The sequence below is a fragment of the Phymastichus coffea genome, unplaced genomic scaffold, assembly GCF_024137745.1.
Source record: "Phymastichus coffea isolate CEN01 unplaced genomic scaffold, Cenicafe_Pcof_1.1 PCOF00013, whole genome shotgun sequence".
Lineage (NCBI taxonomy): Eukaryota > Metazoa > Arthropoda > Insecta > Hymenoptera > Eulophidae > Phymastichus > Phymastichus coffea.
The window spans coordinates 2,794,511-2,818,414 of NW_026706824.1; the positions used below are offsets into that span (position 1 = coordinate 2,794,511).

A 23,904-nucleotide genomic window follows, 5' to 3' on the forward strand; every position below is an offset into this window, starting at 1 on the left:
CGTTTAGATGATGGGAAATTTTTAGGGTCCGAAAAACCCCCCATTCTACCCTCTCAGGCATTTCAAAGTCAACCATACTTTTTGATTGGGAACCCTCATTTTTGTCGCAGGTTTAAATTCTTGACTTTGGGGGTGAGGTGGTTGGGTCATTCGGACTCCATTAATATCCCATCTTCTGACCGTACAATTTCACGTAGAATTCAAACCTTTGACGAAATATGAGGGGTCCCATTTAAAAAGTAAGGTTGACCTTGAAATGACTTTGGGGGTGGGGTGGGGATTTATTTGGACGTCACACATATTACATAATTTGAACGTAAAATTTCCCGCTCTATCCGAATCTGGGATAAAAAATAGGGGTTTCCATTAAAAAAAACAAAGTTGACCTTTAAATAACCTTGAAACTCAAGTACACGTTCAAGTTGTAGGTCACCATCGGCTGTCCCCCTCCAAACCCTAAAACTTTTATCCAAACTATTTTTCGCTATCATGCTTCCGGAACGAAATAATTGCCCACCTCGATTAAAATAATTCACCCTGTATATATATAATCATTTTATTTACTTATCACCGTCAATATCGAGTAGAACAAATGGTAAAATACAGCTGTTGGTATACTTATTAACAGGATTGGAGGAGTCTAAAAGATATAATAATTAATTTATATAACGAGAGCTTATTGAATTAGTAGAAGATATATATATATATACATATATATATACATATATATATATACATATATATATATATACATATATTTATGTATATATTAGGGTGGCGCTTATTTGCCAAACGGCTCCAATACTAGCTCCCGTACCGGGGATGGATTATTCATACCTAAAAACTAAGAATTCAGTAATAAAATTCTGTAAAAGGAGCTTTTAACTCGTTTCAATTTAAAAAAAACGCTTTTTCGCATTTTATTGAATCTGTCGCACTTAAACCCTCTTCAATTTCAAAACTATCACTTTATTATTTTTTTAATCAGCTTCAAATCTATTCAGATCACCTCTATGGGTGAAAAGAGCATCATCGGTAGTGATTTTAATGCAGAAAAATAATTTTTCACCACGATTTTACTGTTTTATTTATAGAAATTTTAACAAAAACGTACCTTTTTTCTGGTTTTGCGAGTTTACAGGTAGATGAAAGTCCCCGGAGGTCCAAATAAATTTCACTAGAATAAAGTAGAATACATGAGCTTCAATTTCCATTTTTATTTAATTTTCTAAGTGCTCCCGTTTCCGAATTATGGTCATTTAAAGTTGGTATAAAAAGGTAGCAATGAAATCTGTGAATTGGGAAAAAATGTATCACTTTTTGATCGCAGCGCTCCCCAAGCAGTCACTTTTGGAAACCAAGTTTTTTCCCCATGCGCCAAATTAAATACTGATATCTACGAGAAAGCTTTTGAAATATTTTATTGTAATAAAACACTTGGACAAACATTCAGGAGGTTTTTAAGTCTAAAAACATCCTTTTTTTCAAAAATCACGTGTCCGAATTCGTGTCATGTCTCAAGTGTCACAATCGTTCTGTATAAGCCCTAAGGCTGGAGCAGACACAACATCGTGTTTATTTGTGTGTTTGAAATCTAAACCCACAAGGCGCCTCTTCAGCTTCAAATTTCTAATGTTTTGAAATAGTTGTTTTGAAAATTTCTATTAATTGCAAGAGAATTTTATCATTTTTTCTAAACATTTTTCTAATTACTCTTCATCAAGTAATGGTAAGTGAACTCAGCATCTATTCATGAAATTTCAATGTTTGATTTATACTTCAGAAAACAATAGAATCATGAGTTTGTCTGAACTGACCCTATTGTCCACTTGAGTATGCAAATATTGAAGAAAATGTTTAAAAAGAGAGGAATTTTTAATCATTAATCGCATTCGATACTTCTTATTTTTGAAGCAGTTTTATTGTAAAATCTTTAACGCAAGTATTCGTCAAAGATGCAGATCTTTATTATTTATTTTGAGAATTTAGTTTTAGTAATTGCTTGATTATTTAGGCTGCATACTTGTCAGAATGTCAATTTGCTAAATTCATGCTTACAATAACGTGTTATTGCTCAATCAGTTGCTCAACCCATATTGAAAATGTATATGTTAAAGCTTTTTACAAAAAATAAGAATGACTATGAAGCTTTATTTTGTCATATTACTCATAATTAAATAAATATCTTTGGTCTTTTGCTCTTTTTTATTGGAATCTTTCATACATCTGTATGATACGAAAAATATAGTTGGCATATAAACCTAAGAGGTATGAAACTGAAATAATTGATATTTATAGTTTAAAATCAATAAATACCTTATTTGAATATCTTACAGCTTCAGCAAATTTACACAAGTTTCTTTTTGTAATATTTGAGACTTTTAACATTGATAATAAAGAAATTTAATTTTCAAACTTGATTTTACGTAAGGATATCAAATCAAAGTACGAAACAAAGTATATTTCCAACCAAAATATTTTCTCTGTAACTACTAAGAAAAATTTTTTCAATTTATAGCATTATCTTGGAAAAATATTATCTGAAAACTTCAATGCGTTAATCTAATATACATTTAAAATATTTTTTATCGTAATTATTCTATGCCACTTGTAGTCTAAAGTATAAATTGCTTGGTTCAAAAGTAATAGTGACACTTTAAGGGTACATTTATTGTACTTTTATTTTGTATGTAGCAGACAATCAATTCATTCTTTCTAGGCTGATACTTTCAAAAATGAAAATCTTTTAAAATATGTGTATTAAAGGTAATATGTGTATTAAAGTGTAGAAAAATGAAAAAATTCTGTGTATATTCTTGGCCATGTAAAATAAATAAAAGTATATTCATGACTGCTTTGAAAATTACTATTAGGAGCCTGAAAATATATAAAAAAATAATTTCTTTTGTGAATATTTCAATATTTTAAATTTGATTCATTCTCTAAGGCAATATAGATGTACAAGAAAAATACGCAAACAAGTTCATTCATTAAGTCTTTACCATTTACTTACATACAAATTTACTATATTTAATATGAGATTGTAAATATAACATGCTATTTTCCTAAAACAATTAATTGTTTTATGTAAAAGAAATATCTTAATTTAAACTGTCAGATTAATCTCATAATTTTTAAAAAATTCTACAAAGTACTTTTTTTTAATATTTACTTGTAAATTAGTAATCCAGGCAGAAAACATCACCTGATTTCTCACGTGTGAAATCAAGTGACCTTTTCAACTATCAGGTGATGTCGTGTGATCAATCACTTTAAAAAAATATATACCACTGTTGCATGATATCAGGTAAAAAACGACTTGAACAAAATCAGTATTGAAAAAATGTTTGTTTAAATAATGTTACATTATACTCAATCATAATATTAGTATTGACTTAAAAAATATTTGTTCAATTTTGAATAATGTCTAATTAATTTCATAATTCCTAAAAAAATAATAAAGTTACTGTATTTTTTGTCAACAATTAAACTAATAGTATTGAAATATTATTGATAAAATAAGTCATATTTACCGGATGTTACCGGTATTTATATATATTGTTTTAACGTGATTTTTCTTGACCTCACTTGATATGACTCGTAAAAAAATGACATGATTTCTCACATGACATTTTTTGATTAGGAAAACTATGAATATAGATAGGCGGTATGAAAAATGTTTACTGTTTTTGATTCTTACATATTTTTTTGAGGCTTCGCCTTAGACGCCATTCATACAGGATATAAAGATTTCCTTTTTGCCCTCGTAGTATAAAATAATGTAATATAGAGTAATTTTGTAATATATTGTAATATTTATTGATCCAAAAATTTACAAAAGGTGACAGGAAAATCCTGTGTACATTTAATGTTTAGGCAATATTTTCCATAAAACCTTTCTTATGCTTTTGCTAGAAACACACATTTAGAAATTATAAAAATTACTTTCTTTTCTAAGCTGTTACCTCTGGCAATATATAATTTTAGTTATGTGATCGTTACATTGCAGGTTGCAAATACTGTTGTTTTTACACAAAATTCAAACTTGAAAAATTTTTTTCATCAGAGCAAGAATGACTTCTGAGCAAGGAGGTTTACAATTGTCAGATGTTACAAATGACTTGATCTCTGAACTAAACAAAAATAATTTACCAACTAATATAGATGTTCTCAAAAGACTATTGTATAAAACTCAAATTGATAAATCTACATTAGCCGAAGCTACCAGGATTGTAATAGATGAAGTGATAAGTATATGGGAAGAATCAACAATAAAAATAAAAAGAATAGATCATTGCAATGAATGCTTAAAGAAATTGTACAACTCTTATTCAAATGTGAGAAAATTTCAGCACAAGCGCAGTAAAAAAGTCGATGATTTTCTTGAAGGAATGACCGAAACATTTAACATTTCCCAAGACAGTAGAATTAAACTACTAGGTTCAATGGATGATGCAGTAAAGAAAAAATTTCTGTCCAGGCCAGTTGATTATATAAAACTCAAATTACCTGTTATAGAATCTCAAGACTTTGGTAAAACAACGTACTTATAATATAAGACACTTTCATTATTATTCTATGTGCTCTTCTTTTATAATCACATTTAATTACAGATGAAAATGTTTTATCAGACAATGATTTGAGCAGTTCAGCAATTCTTCAACTCCAAAAGAAAATGAGCCAGATGGAGGGCTCAGTCAGTCATTCAGCCAGAATGTGTCTATTAGCGAAGCTGAATCTAGTGAGGATACAAATATTATAGCAAGGAGAATGAGGACAAGTAAATATATTTTTATATCAAAGTATAGACTAATTAAGAATTATCTATATTCATTATTGTTATACATTAAAACTAATATTTTTAGGGCCAGAAGCTGAACTAGTACTTGGAACACAGCAACCATCCAGTGAAGAAACAAATACAAGCTCCCAAAATAGTAGTGGTACAGTTTATGCTGTTGCCGGAAGAAATTATGAAAGTAAAAACGAAAGAGGTACGATTGATGTGATGACTCCAGACGTTGTGGCAGATTTTGACAAAGCTAAAGTTTCCGACCGGGATGCTGTCTTTATAACCGGTCTTATTGCTAACGCATTGAACGTGAATGTTCAGACTTTAATCCTCAATCGTAAATCCATCAATATTTCAAGGGCTGAAGTAAGGAAGCGAGAACACGAAAAAATGAAGCAGTTATTACAAGATACGCCTTTAATTTTTTTGATCGTACATTGGGACGGCAAACTTATTCCTGATAATATTTCTTGCAAAAAAGTAGACAGATTGCCAGTTTTGGTGTCTTGTGATAAATTCACCAAGCTTCTCAATGTACCAGCATTGCAAGACCAAAAGTCAAATTCGGTAGCTTCAGCAGTTTATGCATCGTTAAAAGATTGGGGTCTAATAGACTTGACGAACGCTTTGTGTTGTGACACCACAAATATAAATCTAGGGTGTAAAAGTGGTGCAGCGATGCTTTTGGAACTGATGATGGACAAAGATTTGCTCTATTTAGCTTGTCGACGTCATATATTCGAGCTTTTATTAAGAGCAGCTTTTGAAGAAAAATTTCCCGGCACTAGTGGTCCGGATGTGCCAATTTTTAAGAGATTTCGAGAAAAATGGTCTGATTTTGATTTAACTTCTTTTGAAAATGGATTGGCTGGGCTCGAGATATCTCTGAGGAATGAAGTTCCTCGTATCATTCAAAATATAAATAAATATTTGACAGAACAGCAGCCTCAAGATGATTACAAGGAACTTTTACAGCTCTGTTTAATTTTTTTGGGGACTGGAGAAGGAATTACTTTCAAAAAACCAGGAGCAGTTCACCATGCCCGTTGGATGGCTAAGGGAATCTACTCAATAAAAATGTTTTTATTCAGAAAGGCTTTCAAAATGAGTAAGAGCGATGAAATAAAGTTATATGCTGTGTGTAAATTTATTGTATTCAAATACATCAATTCATGGTACACAGCTCCATTAGCTATTTGTGCTCCTAATAATGATTTGAAGCTGATTAGATCATTAGTTGATTTTCAAGACGTAGACAAAAAAATATCAGATGCTACTTTACATAAATTTAGAAATCATTTATGGTATTTGTCTCCAGAACTCAGCATTCTCTCACTTTTTGATACTGATGTTGATATCACCACAAAACAAAAAATAGTTCAATCACTAGAAAACGAACCATATGATGATGAAGTTGAATATGTCAAAAAATTTGATCCATCCGATGAGGGCATCAGAGCATTATACGACAAAACGCTCGATTATTTCACAAACAGCCAAAGCTTAAATCTTTTTATTAGACTCAAGTTGAACAAAGATTTCTTAACACGTGATTGCAATCTATGGGAAAATGATCCTTCGTATATAGAATGTCGTGAAAAGTTAAAACATCTTACTGTGGTGAATGATTGTGCCGAAAGGGCAATTCACATGACTCAAGAGTATGTGAATACTCGATCATACGACGAAGACCAAAAACAATATTTACTTCAGTTTATTGATGAAAGCAGAAAAAATTTACTTGATAGTGCTGATAAAAATAAGCTGATAAAAAAATTGAGAACTGAGTAATGCAGTCATGTGAAATTAACATCAAATTATGTACATTTTCTGTATTTATTTGTATATTTTTGTAAATATATTATTTATTTTTGTTAAAAATTGTCTGTGTAAAAATTGATAACGGTATTTTGAATGTTTGATGTTTCCATTACTAATAATTTAAAAAATGTAATTATAGTAGTTTATATTACAGTTGCGAAAATATAACTGGTCGCGGGGGCTTATTTTTTTTCTAATTGTTGAATACCAACGACGGTTGAAAACAAGAAAAACGTAAAATTCGAATAGTAGCCCCAGATTTCATTCTTAGCTCGTTTTTCCAACTTTGAATGACCATAAATCGGAAACGAGAGCACTTAGACACTTAAATAAAAATGATAATTGAAGTTCATGTATTCTACTTTATTCTAGTAGAATTTATTTGGACCTCCGGGGACTTTCATCTACCCGTAAACTCGAAAAACCAGAAAAAAGGTACGTTTTTGTTAAAATTTCTATAAATAAAACAGTAAAATCATGGTGAAAAATTATTTTTCTGCATTAAAATCACTACCGATGATGCTCTTTTCACTTATAGAGGTGATCTGAATAGATTTGAAGAGGTTAAAAAAAATAATAAAGTGATAGTTTTGAAAGTGAAGAGTGTTTAAGTGCGACAGATTCAATAAAATGCGAAAAAGCGTTTTTTTTTAAATTGAAACGGGTTAAAAGCTCTTTTTACAGAATTTTATTGCTGAATTCTTAGTTTTTAGGTATAAATAATCCATCCCCGGTACGGGAGCTAGTATTGGAGCCGTTTGGCAAATAAGCGTCACCCTAATATATATACATATACATGAGTACTCACGTTTACAATAAACATAACCATAGCGCTGATGGTAGCGATAACTTATGTCATTTATTTATTTATTTATTTCAGAGTAATATATACAGGGTGTCCAAAAAGTTCCGGGACACCCCAGTAAGTCCTGAGATATAACTATTTCCGAGGAGATTAAGGTCATTCCTGTAGTAACCATGGCTAATAATCCAGTGGTGACCTTGGTTGTGAACTTGAGCTTGACCATCAAGGTCATTTCAAGGTCAACTTTTTTTTCAAATGGGAACCCCTATTTTTGACAACGGCAATCGAAAGAGCAGGAAATTTTACGTCCAAACATGTACTCAGGTCATAGGTCAAAGATGACCTTCAAGTTCATTTCAAGGTCATTTAAACTTCACGACGGTCTGACGTTGTGTAAGGTTTTTATTATTTTGGAGGAGATTCTTTAGTAACTTTTCGCAAGGAATCCAATTGTCATCTTGGATTTAACCTTAAGGGTCATGTTAAGGTCAATTTTTTTACATTTTGCGTTACCCAGGAACAATGACGTGGACGTAGTAAAATCTGTTCCTATTGGGGTGCTTGATTTACGTGAATCCCCTCGCCTCTCACGATTGGGGTGCTTGATTAGAGTGCGACCCCTCGCCTCTCACAATCGGGGTGCTTGATTAAAGTGAATCCCCATGCCAATATTCAAAATGATGTTCACTCATTTTCCGACAATAAGCAAAACGATGATAAAAAACATTTATCGCATTTTGGACGATTTTGGTAGGATAATTCCTAGAGGGCGCATTCATCACTCTGTCACAGATTATGAAAGACTTTTTTGAGCTTTATTAAAATATTTTTTTTAATTTCAAATATCGTATTAATAATGCTAAATAAAATAATGTAAAGGATACTACTCCAAGTTCATTCATTCTTCCAAAAAAATTTCAAAAACGAAATTAGAAACCTTGGATAGTAAAAGCCTCCCCCTCCTACTCTTCTTCGTCCTCCCAAGCTGAAATTTTGGTAAAGAATTTTACACAGTTACAGCCACCACATCCATGTCCAAAAAAAATACTTTTTTAACATTTTTGAACAAGAAGATTATTTGAATTTTTAATGAAAGCACGTTTTTTATGTAAAAACAATTTTTCCACAACTTTTAAATAACTTGTTTTTCAATAAACTTATGTACATTTTTTAATGATTTTACAATACTCAATATTTTTGATATCTCCGACGCATTTATTTCTATTTCTGAAATTCACACAAGCTTGTGTAAGTTTGTAGAAAATAGTAGCAAAAAAATTAACCCTCATTAACATTGAAATTTCATATCTAAATTTCAAATTAGAAAAATTTTTTAAAATTTTATAAATTAAACCAACAATGAACAGAATAAGCGAAAGAGAAAGAATATCGCTTCTTATGATGCGAGGCTGGGGTGCGGTAATTCGGTCGTACGGAAGTACAACATCTTTTTAACGAAACATTTAGAGGTGGGCAAAATGCTGTTCGAATTTCATCATCAACCGTTGAACGAACTGTTTAACAGTTTAATCAAACAGGCAATGTAAGAGATATACCTAAATCAGGGAGACCAAAAACAGCGACGAATGAGGAAAACTCATTGGATGTTTTGTTATCATTTACCGAAGATCTTCCATTCGAAGGGTTTCTCAAGAGCGTGATACGAGTAAGTCATCTGCATAACATTCTTCGGAGTGCAAATTTTCATCCGTTTAAAGTACAACTTATTCACAAGTTGAACGAGGATGACTTCGATCGTCGCGATGAGTTTTGCGAAGATATGATGTTACGCATAGATGAAAATCCCGAATTCCCATCTAATATAGTCTTTTCAGATGAAGCAACATTTCAACTGGACGGAACTCTTAATAGGCATAATTGCAGGTATTGGGCAGATGCTAACCCTTATTGGGCCCGAGAGGATAAATCGCAGTATCCACAAAAGTTGAATGTTTGGACCGGAATTTTTAATAATAGAATAGTAGGGCCATTTTTTATTGAGGGTAATTTGACTGCTGCCTCTTACGAAACTATACTACGAAACCAAATAGTTCCTGCAATAAGAGAGATTTCTGGAAGAAACTTTGACGGAACATGGTTTTAACAAGATGGTGCTCCACCTTACTTAGGACGAGACGTTCGCGCTTATTTAGCTGACGTGTTTGTTGATCGGTGGATAGGACGTAGAGGCACAATTGAATGGCCAGCCAGATCACCTGACCTAACACTCCTAGACTATTTTCTGTGGGGTTATCTCAAAAATCGAGTATACAAAACCAAACCTCAAAATTTAGAAGAATTGCAACAGAGAATAATTGATGAATGTGCTCTAATTCCTACCGAAATAATCCAAAATGTGGTTTATGGTTTTTACCATCGTTTATTGTCGAGAAGTGGGTGGACATCATTTTGAACATTTGCGATAAAAATCTTGTGCATTCTATAGCTTAACTAGTCGTGAGAGGCAAGGGGACTCACTCTAATCAAGCACCCCAATGGGAACAGATTTTACTACGTCCATGTCGTTGTTCCTGGGTAACGCAAAATGTAAAAAAATTGGCCTTACATGACCCTTAAGGTTAAATCCAAAATGACAATTGGATTCCTTGCGAAAAGTTACTAAAGAATCTCCTCCAAAATAATAAAAACCTTACATAACGTCAGACCGTCGTGAAGTTTAAATGACCTTGAAATGAACTTGAAGGTCATCTTTGACCTATGACCTGAGTACATGTTTGGACGTAAAATTTCCTGCTCTTTCGATTGCCGTTGTCAAAAATAGGGGTTCCCATTTGAAAAAAAAGTTGACCCCGAAATAACCTTGAAGGTCAAGCTCAAGGTCAAAACCAAGGTCACCACTGGATTCCTCGTTCAAAGTTACTACAGGAATAAGTATCCACCCTACAGGAGTTTTATAACTTTAGTGCAAATACGGTCTTCAGACTCCATTCGATAGAGCGCGATGCCGGTGAGAGCGGCGGTAGGAAAAAGGTAAATGACGGTGCGCAGCAGCAGGCAAACAAGCGTAGCAAATCGGCCAGGTCGTTCGTCACTTCTGCGTCGCGAATAACTGATTCAGCTAAGTCCCCTTGCTCTAGTAAGGCACCCTTTTCTCCTTCAGCAGCAGTCGACAAGAAGCTATCTTGCCTAAGCTGCAAGGGTAGTCATCGGCTTTTTAGGTATCAAGAATTTCTCAAACTTGATCCGACTAAGCGCTTCGAATTCGCAAGGTCAAAGTCCGTTTGTCGGAATTGCTTTTGGAGTCATCAATCTTCTTGCCCCAACAACGGACGGTGTAAAATTTGCAACAAACCACATCACACCTTGTTGCATTTCAAAGACAAAGGGGGGTTAGTTCTAAGGAAAATGAACAATCGTCCTCCAAGACCGCATGTCTAGCTTACCCAACATATATCACAACGTCAATCACTTTTGCCATGCTTACCTCAAAATTAGGCAAACTTGGAAGTTTTGTATCTCGGTCGGAAATCATTGTATCACAAAAAAGCGCAGGGCATTTTAAAGGTAATTGCAAAAGCTTCCATTTAAGACGTGCAGAGACTTAAAAATAAAAATGTGTGTTTTTTACAGTAAAAAAAATTTTAATTTTTTTAATCTCGACTTAAATCAATGCCAATTTAGAACCAGGTGGTGGAGGGCAAATCGACCGGAGGGGTTCGGAGGGTAATGTCTTTCCCTTTAAAATTAGCCCCCCTGCGGGGTTCTATCCGATGTTTTTTAACCGAGTTACGGCGTAAAAAAATAACCTTTTTTTTCAATCCTCAATTACTTCGACTTGCGTACGTTTTGGAAAAAAATGCCAAGGAGAAAAAAGTTTCATTTTGTGCCCAAGAATACGAAAATAAAGTCAAAATAAAGAAATAGAGAAAAACAATTTTTTTTGGTTTTTTAGCGCATTAAAAAAATAAAGGAATTTAACTTATTTTTTACGCTTAGTTATAGTTTTTTTGTAATTTACTACGTCCCTAGACATTTTAAAACTTTTTTTTTTTAATTTTTTTAATCAGTTTTTTTACTGTAAAAAACACATATTTTCATTTTTAAGTCTCTGCACGACTTAAATGGAAGCTTTTGCAATTACCTTTAAAATGCTCTGCTGTTTTTTGTGATACGATGATTTCCGACCGAGATACAAAACTTTCAAGTTTGCCTAATTTTGAGGTAAGCATGGCAAAAGTGATTGACGGGCAGTGTACGTCAGTAGCTTTCTCACCAGACTCTCAAGTATTGCCTACGGCATTGATTGACGTCAAAAATCGCGAGGGAAAGTCGTTGCTCGTGCATTGTTAGATTCCGGGTACACTGTCAATTTAATTACAGAAAATTTTTCAAATTTCTTAAATCTATCTAAGCATTCTTGTTCAGTAAACATTGAAGCAGTTAACAGCATGAATACCGCTTCCAAGTATCAAATTAAAGCAAATTGTCGTTCAAACAAAATAACTTTCAGTTTAGTTTAAATTTTTTGGTTGTTCCTAACATTGCTGATAGAGTGCCGAGCGAGGCCTTCCCACGCTAAGATTTTGATATTCCACAGGACATTCGGTTAGCCGATCCCCAAAATCATACAGATGCTGTTAGCATCAAGAACGGCCTTTTCAATTCTAAGTGTTGGGCAAATAAAGCTTCAACAGGAGGAATCAATACTTATTCTGCAAAAAACCGTTTTAGAGTGGATTGTAGCCAGTGGAACAAGTAATTCGGCTTCATCCGATAAAAGGACCTGTAATTTGCGTCCTCTCACTAAAATGGTCGAACGTTTTTGGCATCTCGAGGAGGTAAATCACGAGTCAGTTAAGTCTAGCGAAGAACTTGCTTGCGAGCAGCATTATATCGAAAATACCACCCGAGACTCTTCAGGTAGATACATTGTCCGTTTGCCGTTCAGCTCCCTATCTAGCAATTCGGACTCTTCAACAACTTGCGATAGATTAAGCGCTGAGTTTTCCTCGAGCGAGCAAGCTCGAGAATCTCTACTCAAGAATTTCTATGTAGATGATTTTTTGGCAGGAGAAGATGAAATCAGCGTTAGATGAAGTCAGCGCAATTCGCGAGGAGATGACTGCTCTTTTTCAACGAGGCGGTTTCCTCATTCGAAAATGGGCATCAAATGATCTCGAAGCATTAACTTACATTAACAAGGAAGTCCTCGATCTTGACCATTTGGTTAAGGAGGTGCCTTTGCAAAAAACATTAGGAGTAGTTCGGGAGTCTAGGGCTGATATGTTTCAATATTGCATCATTCAAATTGATTCTTAACTTAAGGTAACTAAAAGAACTCTTCTCTCAGCTGTTGCAAAAATCTTCGACCCACTTGGGCTAATAGGACCCATAACAATGTTCGCGAAATTCCTGATTAAAGAGTGCTGGAAATCAAAGGTTGACTGGGACGAGTCCGACTCTCAACAGACTCTGACAAAATGGCGAGCTTTATTTAGCGAGTTGTCCCTGATAGAAAACATCAATTTCGATCGAAAAATAGTTCTTCAAGGCGCAGTGCGCATCGAAATACATGGTTTCTGTGACGCTTCTCTTCTTGGGTACAGTGCCTATTTGCGAAGTCCATCGACGCTCAGGAAAACGTTCTGGTTAGGCTTATTTGTAGCAAGTCTAGAGTAGCTCCCTTAAGCGGATTAACTATTCCTCGATTAGAATTATGCGCAGCATCAATCCTCAAAGATTTGTACGTCCAGGTCCGATCTCAACTGCAGATTTCTGTTCACCAGGTGATTTTACTCTGATTCCTCAATTGTTCTGTGTTGGTTAAAAAAGGAATCTCAACAACTGAAAACTTTCGAAGCTAATCGGGTATCCAATATCCAATGCGTGAGAGACCAGGTTGAGTGGTTGCATGTTCGTTCGGAAGACAATCCAGCCGATTCTCTTTCACGAGGTCAGTTACCATCTGAGTTCATAAAAAATTCTCTATGTTAATCTGAGCCAGTATGGCTCGTTAGAGATAGGGTGGATTGGCCCCCAATCGTAGTTTCAGTTCCACGAGAAGTTCCAGGTTTGAAGGGGGGAGTATTCTTAGTCAGTACCAAAGCTTCTTTGTTTTCCGAAGTTTATTTACAATTCTCTAGTTATGAAAGATTCGTTAGAGTACTAGCTTACATCTTGCGTTAGAGAAAAAACTCATACTTTAAAGGCAAACCAGCTCAAGTGGATTGTGAAATTCAACATGATTCCGTGCGAGAACTAGAAATATTAGCAAACGAATGCGTCCGCTGACTCCGTCTGAAATCAAGGAATCCGAAAGGAGGATTTTGGAGTTAGTTCAAATGGAGGGTTTTCCTATAGAGTATGATCGTCTATCCAAATTATCCAACAGTTTAAAAAAGAGTACATGTTTCGACAAGTTGTGTCCATTCATCAGTGACAACCTAATTCGCGTAGGCGGTCGCCTCAAGAATTCGAAGCTTCCTTACGGGTAACAACACCCGATACTCTTACCGCAAAAACATCCTGTGACAGAAATGATCATTCGTCATCATCATGAAGGCAACTTGCATTCCGGGATTCATTCCACTCTTTACTCAATTCGTCTTAAGTTTTCATTTTGAATGGAAAATCGCAAATAAGGCAAGTGATTCAACGATGCGTTAAATGCATTCGCCAAAGACCGAAGATTGGCCACGCAAAAATGGTAGATTTACCTACTCCACGGATCTACGAATCGTTCATTTTCAGTTACACAGGTGTCGATTTTTTTGGTCCGTTCAACATTAAAGAGAAGGCTCATAGGAATAGATCGTTCATTAAAACCTACGGTTGTGTTTTTATATGCTTGGCATCCAAGGCTGTCCATGTCGAATTGGCTGTCGATCTGTCAACAGAAGGTTTCTTGGCTGCTTTTCGTAGATTTATTGCTCGGAAGGGTAAACCCTCGCATGACTATTCCGATAACGGAACCAATTTTGTCGGGGCAAACAATGAATTGACTAAAATTTATAAACTCTTTGACATAGAGACATTTCGCAAGGAAATCAACGATTACGCAAACTCAAAAAGAATTGAATGGCATTTTAATCCACCTGTTTCACCGCACTTCGGAGGTCTGTGGGAAGCGGTTGTAAAGGGCTTTAAACATCATTTAAGGCGCATTCTTGATAAGCAGCTCACATATTAGCAATTTAATACTCTTCCTATCGAAATTGAAGCGATACTGAATTCGCGGCCATTATACGCTCTTTCGGCCGATCCCAACGACCCCCTGGTTTGAACCCCCGCTCATGTATTGATAGGTCGCCCTTTTAACATGTTGCCTGAACAATCATTTTCGTCAGTTCCAGAAAATCGGTTGTCTACCTACCAGTTTTTGACCAAGGCCAGACAGTACTTCCGGGAGAAATGGTGTAGAGAATACCTTCATGAACTCCAAGTACGCCAGAAATGGACCAAGGGTGATTCCGAGTTAGCTCCAGGTATGGTGGTACTGCTCATTGAAGACAACGTCTCAAGCGGACAATGGCCACTGCGTGTAATCATTGAGGTGCATCCTGGTAGCGACGGCGTAGTGAGAGTAGCTTCAGTCAAGACTGCGAAAGGCGTGCTCAAGCGGAATATCACATGCTTATTTGTGCTTCCTATTATAAAATTTGTATAAGTTTAAGAATTTGTTCATAGGATAAGGTTCTCGGTGCGTTCTATCTGTGATAGAATTAGGTTTAAGACTGTATGTAATCAACCAGACAGTCCCTTCAAAGGAAACTGTCCGGTTTAAAAACTTGTCTAGTCGCCACTTAGTCAAGCTTTTCCAAAGAGCGCTGTTAATTAATACTAGTTTACTTATAAGCACGTTATTTTGTTCATAATTGTTTATGGTTAAATTAGATGTGCTTGGTCAGAGCCTCAAAATCTCTTCTGAAGACGTAATGATTGCCCCAGATGTGTGCGCTGTGGTTTACGCTAAATGAGTCGAGCCATGTCGTGTCTGAGAGTGCAACTAATAACTTAAGTCGAAGCTTTAAGCTTCGTCCGACAATGGTGAAATCGGAAATTTCACAGCGAGAAGCTCAGAAGTCACGCCGAGAGGGTGGCTCAAAGAAAGAAAGAAATGGAGCTCAAAGAAAGGCTGAGGCTATGTGCTGAGTGATATTGTTCCAAGTTACTTTATATTGCTTCGCAATCTACTTCATTGGTTATCAAATATCTGTATTCCGTAGCGTGGGCCGGTAGTATGTTCCGTCGTTATACGTTAATTCGTTAGTTTATAAGTATATGTTTTAGAGAGTGATTAGGGCGCCTCGTGGTGTCAGTACATGCTGGACGCGGCTAATTGCTTGCTCGCCACGCGGTTGCCAGTCAGTGTCTACTAGGACTGTTCCGGCTTTCAGTCGTGAGCACGTGCTTAGTATCTCGTTCTTAAAATCACGTTTCATTTTATTAGCTTTCGCGCCCCAAGTTTTAAGTGAAGACGCAAGACAACGTATTGCGCACCCTTATGCGATTATCTATTAATTCAAGAAAATCAAAGGTGAATTATTAGTGACAATCAAGATATTGCACCACGTGGTGCAACACACTCACTCGCCGTCCGGCGTTTGAGAAGCCCTTTGTTCAGGGCATTCATTGCTACTAATTTCTCAAGTTTTTTATCAGGTGTTTTAAGTACACCTTTGTCTCAATAAAAACTTGTGTGTCTGAGATTTCTCTCAACCACATCATTCATTTTATTAGTGTGCAGTGCTGTGTGTGTGTGTGCGCACGTGCAAGCGACATCATTCTGTTCTTTGTTTTATTTCTTAGTCAAATTTCAAACTTTGTATTCGGTCGACGTGTTGCGTGTTAGTGTCGATTCAGTGTAATTTATAAGTAATAAATTCGTGGGTTTTTTATGCCAGTCAAGGCTTTTTCCCATTACTTATGTCTAATTAATTTAACACCTTCCATCAATATTAAGAATTAGCATTTACATTCAAAAAAAAAGAAAAATAAGGGCATCATGCCACCTAAGGCATGAAGGCTCGATAGTTCAAGATAAAACAATTTTACTAGAATAAAAATTTATGCGAAATATGATTTTCTCTAGACTAAAACTCCTATTTCACCTAAGCAGCTACTATGAGCTAATCAGTGTTATGCGCACTGGCGAGATAGCGGGGATAATCTAAAGGAAATAGCTACGACTCGCATCTATAAATACGCTCGTCGTATCTGTCTTGTGAAAGTCCAAGGCTTCACCGAGTAGTAGTACGAGCTCTGTTTGAATAAAAATCTAGCTGACACCTATGATGAGTATATAATTAACAGTAGCAGTCCTTACTCGTCACTTTATCCTATCCTTCATGATTTTGTGCTCAAATTAAGAGAGGAATAAATCTCTTAAGCAAAAGTAGCTGAATCATATGGTTCACGCTTTTCAATTATAATTTTTACTATACACGTTTGTAAGAATTGAGAGCGACGATATTAAGCTCAGCTCAGTAGATGCATCAGTTTATTTGGCACTTTGCTAAATATATGATAATAGACGAAATAGAAAGCCTATTTGGAAGGCCAAATAGTACCATCAAGCACATTTCACAATTAGAAGAGATAAGAGAAAAGCGTAAAGTCAAATAGCTGAATAACAGAGAGTCTGATTACTCTTTTAATAACGTTTTTGTCCTAATATACAATTATGGATGACATAAGAAAGTGACGTTACATTATGTACCCCTCTGGAAGTACTCGTACATTAAGGCTTTATTATTTCCCAAATAGTTGACGTCTACGTAAGTCATCCTGATAAAATTTTGATGCTGCATAGGCTTCCCCCAGGCTGACATTGGTTTCTTCACACGTACCTTGCAATTATTTTGTTCTATTATTTTGTCTATTTTATCAAAAACTTTTTTAATAGGAGTTGTGCTCATTAGTTTTGGCTTTTGATCTGGGTACCTAGCTTTTATTAAAATGATATATTTTTAATATTCTTGTTATATGGTTCAATATACAAATTTGTTAGAAAATCTTTTGCCATCTTGATTATTTTGTTGCTGTCTTCTTTACTTCTATCTAGCATTTTTGAAATAGGTCAATCTTGTGTGAGATCTTTTGTAGTATATGCTACAGTTTTGTTTTTAGAGATTATTTTTTTTTTTTTTTATTTAACGTCGCTCTATTTATGCTCCATCAGTACTAATCAGCGACAGAGGCTTGCAATGTATTTGAAAACAAAGCACATGCAACTGGTTCCAGTAGTGCTTGTATCAATCAGCAGGGACTCGGAATTGAATACGGGCGTACCCGTGCTAAGTCCGTCGCCCTACCAACTGAGCTTTTTGTGTTTCTATTAGGCAAAGTAATATTTTCATTTTGTGGTAGAGTAACTTTGTTACTTAGATCTGTTCCTATGTTGCAAAAAAATTTGTTCATCTTATCTGCTATAGCCTTCTGTTATTTTTTTATTGTTGTTTATGATGTAGTCGATGTTGTTACCTTTTCCTGTATTCTTCTCTATTTTGTTGTTTATAATGTACCACAGTTTCTTTGAGTTTTGTTGATCTGTTTGAATAAGAGTTTTTTTATATTTTTCTTTAACGTTTTTTATTAACTTATTTGGCGTCTTGACATAATTTTTATAATTATATTTTTTTTTTGTGTTATTTATTGGATCATTTTTCCAAATATTTGTGACGGAGAATCACGTCCCCATCTGTGCTCTCCGTCGAGCTCTCGCCAGTACCCGCGCGCCTTGCGAAGCTAGGTGTCTGCGCTGGTTGAGCTTCTTTGAGGTGCGACGGCAGCGACAGCAGCGACGGCGAGCTGGAGGAAGAGCCCAAACTCAAGCGTCGAGCTGTGAGCGAAGAGACACAGGGAGAGAGAGAGAGAGAGACAGAAGAGAGAAGAGGAGAGAGAGATAGACGCTAGCAGAGCTGCGTGCGTACCCTGCTGTGGTGAAGGAGAGGAATTGAGCAGTTGAGCTCGAGTTTTGAGACGATCGGTGTGCGCAAAATGTTTCGCCTAACGGATTTCCTGGGTTTTCCCACGTCCTCACGGACTTTTTTTTGTCTGGATACGCACCCGGTATGCGAAAATGTTTTTTTTTTTGTAAAATTTGGACGTTGGGTCACGCCCAACCGCAAGTGAAGTGGGACCGGTACCGGTGCGCATGAGGAAATCGGCGAGGTCTCGCGGTGCGAACGCACGAGCGGCCTTTTTCGAGAAAAAAGTCAAGTAGGAGCAGCGAGCAGAAAATAGATAATAATATAGAAAACAATAACAACAACAATCCTGAATAACACAATGACAATAACAGCAACATAACAGTAATATCAACAACAATCCCGGACAACACAAAGACAATAACAGCAACACAATATAATATCAACAAAAACAACAAGAACAACAGACAAACTATCAGCAACAATAACAACAGCAGAGTGCACGAGGGGAAGCAGAGGAGAAAGGTACGAGGCGATCGGTCAGCTCGCCTAGAGGAGGATAGCACAACAACAGTGAGCAGCACGGAGAAGGTGCCGTGTTATCTCTCTCTCTCTCTCTCTATTCGAGATGCAAGCTGAGCGTGCGTAATCCGGTAATCCTGCTAATTACGCGATCAAGCATCGTTTTGTCGCGTTTACATCTATTGTTAAAAGTACGTTGTTATTGGGTTAATCAGCGGATCGGTGAGCAGATCTATTGCGCAGTGGCTAGGTTGGCTGCGCAGTAGCTAGATCGGCAGCACAGTGGCTGGGTCGACTGCGTAGTGATGGTTTTTTAATGCACGGGAGCTGCACGAGGGTTTGCCGTTAACGCTGAGGTATGGCGCGTGTGCCGTGAGTGTTCCGGGTTTTTCAGGTGGTGAGCAACCTTAAAGCGACCGGGCCGACTTCGGTGCCTGCGCAGAGTAGAGTTGGCCTCGATTTACGTAAAACCGAGGCTAAATAATACACAGCGAGTAGGCGCTGCCGTATCCAATTCAGGTCGATCCTGCTGGAGCTGGGAGGCCCACCTTAGTTAGGGTTACGTTTTTTAGGTGTATTTTGTTATTGTTTGAGGTTGTTGGTTGCCGGTCGTAGATGCGCGTGTCTTTCTACAAGTGCCAAGACTTGGCAGTAGGGAGAGAGTACCGGTCCGGTACCAAAGGTACAGTTATTGTATTGCTTGGTCGTGCAAGTGTGCAGCCCGTTTGGGAGGGTTTGACGCATGTGATCAGGATCTACGCAGCGGCAGCACTGCTAGCGGGGCCCATCGGTATTGCCATCTCTCTCCCCTGTTTGCCATTTCCATTCCTTAGGTTTGTGGTTTGGCTAACGCGTCACGTCCTTGAATTAAGATATCGGTAAGGATGGCATCCCCTTCGAGTAAGCAGGAGCTCTTTATTCGCCACTTAAAGAGGCAGCCTGAACTTCAGCAATTGCGGGCACGTATTCTGTGGATGTCTCCACAGCAGCTAACTGAGCTCATGGATGGTTTAAGTCTAGAGAGGGAGTTTGCCGTTCTCCAGGACCGGTTTTTCTGCACTTTTGTTATGATTTCGCGGCTGGAAACGGATGCTCCCCTTCTTTCCGAGGACTTTTTGTCTAAGCGATTATCGGAGCCTGGTCAGGCTGATGACCGTGATTCGGGGGTGGACCAAAGCCTTCCTGCGCTGCTGGAGCAGGCCTTGATCCGAGAAGTGACCACTAACCCCTCTGAGGGAGGAGACACTACCCTCCTCTATCCTGCTGGATGGAGAAAAATCCAGCTTTCCCCTCCGATGTCAGGTTTTTTACCGTACATATTTTAAAAGGGTGAGGGGGACTTCGCGATGTGCTATCAAATTTGAGAATTGTCCCATTTGCTGTGTGAAAATAATAACTATATTTGAAGCTTATCTTTCATAATTAAAAAAAAATGTATTTAAAAAAGGACTGACATATATTTATTCGAATCACAAAACGAATCTTATTTTATTTCATTTTATTATATAATCAGTATAAAAATATACTAAATTATCACAACTTATTTACTATTTCATTTTTGGTTAAAAATTAAAAACTCAGTTAATTCATGAAGTCTCCATCGTTTTGTGCTGACAGATGAGCATGAATTCGAGCGTTTTTGATTCAGATTTAACTGAGGAGTGGTGTTTGGTTGTGTATGTGTTTTTGTATCATCATTGGAACTGTAAGAAGGCGTACTAATGATTGATTTTGAACGTGGAGGAGATTTTAGCTTTTTAGTTCTTGGTCTCGATTTACGTGCACTTTTAGCGTCTGATTTTTTGTCTAGTTTGTTATTTTTCACGTCTCGTGTTATTTTAATGTCATTAATTATTTTTGAATGTCCCTTGCTAGTTTTGTTTGTTTGTCTATAGAGTTCTGTACGTTTTTTATCAGTCTTGTCTTTGTTAAGTGTTTTTTGTTTGATCTATTTTTTTCATTCGTCTTATTACTTGTTAAATTTTTGTTTGATTTATCTTTTTCATCCGTCTTGTCATTTGTTGAATTTTTGTTTGATATATTTTTTATTTTATCTGTTTTCTTACTTCTTGGGTTTTAATTTTGATTATGAATATCTTTTTGTATGAGTAACTGTGAATCTGTGTTTGATGTGTTTGTACATTCTTTTACTAATTTATTTTGTGATCCAGACTTTTTAGGGATGCGAGGTAGAAGGGTCATACGATTATTTGGAACGTATGGTTCCAACTCCACAACTGTTTCTATATCACAGCTCTGAAAAAAAAATTTTTGATAAATAATTGAGAAAGTATTATATATATATGTATACACATACACTTGAAATTTATTATCAATCTATTACCTGTTTATAATTTTTTTTTTTTCATTTAAGAAATTCCCTCTGCTGCTCACGCTATTAATACAAAAATTAATATACGATATTGAAATAGTACATGATCTGATTGAAAATATAAAAATAATTACATCTGAGAGGGGGGGATATTGACTATCTGCAGACTGCTCTATGTTCTGTACCTCCAAGTACATTTTGTTAAATTCATTCTGTAAATAGCATATCAATGAATGAATATTTTTGAATAAGAATAAGATGTAACCTTCTCACAATATACAATGATACTCACTTGGCTATGAGTAGCATAATCAGCTATACTGTTCAGAGCATCAAATTGCAATCTTGAGGCAGACTCCTCTTCAGCTATATTTCGTTCAATGGTAGCAGAAACGACTTCTAAATAATCGTAAGACGCTGGAGCGCACATTTGCTAAAATCAAAAAGATATTTGACTTTAAAAGCTCTTACAATTATATATATATATATATATATATATTGTTCAGACAACAGTTGTTCGGGACAATGTGGGCAACCTTTCTGAGAATCCGATTTGACCTTGAGATTTATTTTCGAGGTCATTTGAAGGTCAAAGTCATTTTTTCAATAGGATCCCAAATTTTTGATCCCGAATTCGAAAAGAGCGGAAAATTCTACGTTTAGATAACGTATTATGTGTGGGGTGCGGTTAAACCACACCTCGCCTAAGGTCACGTAGGGGTCAATTTTATGATTTTCTTCATCTATGCACAGGGATGATCGGGCAAGGGTAAGGTTAATTGTAATAACCCAATAACTCCAATACCCAATAACTCGATAACCCCAATAACACCAATAACCCAATAACCAAGAGATATTTTGAATAAGGACCCCCATTTTTTATCCCGGATTCGAAAAGAACGGGAAATACTACGTTTAGATAAAGTATTATGTTGGGGGAGCGGTTCACCCCCCCATCCCACCGGGGCAAGGGTGAGGTTAATAAGGTATTGATTACCCAGTCAGTGAAGGCAAGGTATTGATTACCCAGCCAATGAAGGCAAGGTATTGATTACCTAGCCGGGTGCTGCGGGTAATACCTTGCCGCAGCACGATATCGGCCTTGACATGCCCCGAGAGACAACAGAATATCAACAATTTCGTTTCTCGAATAATCCGGCATATTCCCTCCTTTTAAGTCGACTAAGAAAATTACACTTGAACTATCCTGAGAAGGACTGTTCGCGAATCACTATTGTCATAAACAATACTAAAAAAGTGTTATTAAACAATTTAGTTGAAACTTTGTAGGCTTGTCCGGAATCACACCAGAAAAAAGAATGAAAATAACATGTTATCCCACAAAATGGAAAATGACACTTCTCATGAAGGCTTTGAATACATAAAGTCGACTTTGAAATTCAACCTGAAGTTTAAGCTCAAGGTCACTGTTGTTTGATCCTACAATTTTATTGGGATATTGGGGTTATTGAATTATTGGGGTTATCGGGTTATTGGATTATTAGGTTATTTGGGTTATCGAGTTATTGGGTTATTACAATTAACCTTACTCTTGCCCGATTATCCCTGTGCATAGATTAAGATAATCAAAAATTTTTACCCTTACGTGACGTAGAATTTTTCGCCTTTTCCGAATCCGGGATCAAAAATATGGGTTCCTATTCAAAAAATTACTTTGACCTTCAAATGACCTTGTAAATGAATCTCAAGGTCAAATCGAATTTCACAGAAAGGTTGCCCCCATTATCCCAAACAACTGTTGTCTGAACAATTTTTTTGTACAACGCCAACCGTCGAAAATTTCGGGGTGGTTCCTTTAAAATGGGACACCCTGTATATATTTATTTTTTTAATGATTTTATTACACTCACTTGACTATTAGTAGCTTGATTAGCCTCACTATTCAGTACATTAGACGTTTTAATGCTGACTCTATTGCTCTGAATAGCAGACTGCTGAAAACATAATAACTTAACTTCCACAGGCTTCTAAAATTATAAATCATTATAAAATTACAATACTCACATTTTCAACATCACATGTAACCCCGCTGGTTTGAGCAATAGGTTGTGATACATACTAAAATAAAAAAAACACTTTACTTCACAAGCTTCTATTAATTTACACATTTTGATATGTCAATACTTACATTGACGCTACATGTAGTAACTTCACCGACTTGCACACCAACAGATTTTGTATCTTCTAAAATTCTGGTTTTTACCGTTTGATCCACTGACATTATTCCATCAGTTTACGTTCCAACGTCATTATTCTCATAGCGTGTACGTTGGTAGAATTCTGGTGCCTAAATATATAAAATAATTATGATGCTGTTTAAAAATACTCTTAAAAATATAAATTTTTAGTTCATGAATATACTTACAGTACGTAGATGGAAAGGAGGTATCTTCAAATGATGAATTCTTGCTCTTTCACTTGCTCTTTCACAATTTTCACGTTTACATATGTCCGTAATAAAGAAATACCGCATTTTCTTTCTTTCTGTCTTTCACACACGTTTGAACTGCACAATAAATTACTTTATACTGACGCTAAATTTATATTTCTTTCAAATTAAACTACATGGAGTGTTTTATTTTTGTTTTGAAAATATTTGAATACTCGAGCTATAGTGCAGCGTCTCAAATTTTTATGACATAGAGTTTCAAACTATACGCGCTCGCACTGGTGCAAACATGTGTGAGTATGCATGTGCAGCATATATATAGAAGGTCAAAGG

At 36.1% G+C, this 23,904-nt stretch overlaps 1 protein-coding gene across 3 annotated transcripts in view; it reads right to left on the reverse strand.

The window, feature by feature from the left end:
- The window catches only part of LOC131673122 (uncharacterized), a 974,862-nt gene that overhangs the window by 730,347 nt on the left and 220,611 nt on the right, over positions 1-23,904 (reverse strand). Inside the window, exon 3 of one of the 3 annotated variants that reach the window (XM_058950855.1) lies at positions 1,115-1,177. The exons of the other annotated variants lie outside the window; for them this stretch is intronic. Coding sequence (XP_058806838.1) covers positions 1,115-1,177 — 63 coding nt within the window. The remainder of the gene's footprint in view (positions 1-1,114; positions 1,178-23,904) is intronic. 3 annotated transcript variants of the gene reach the window in all.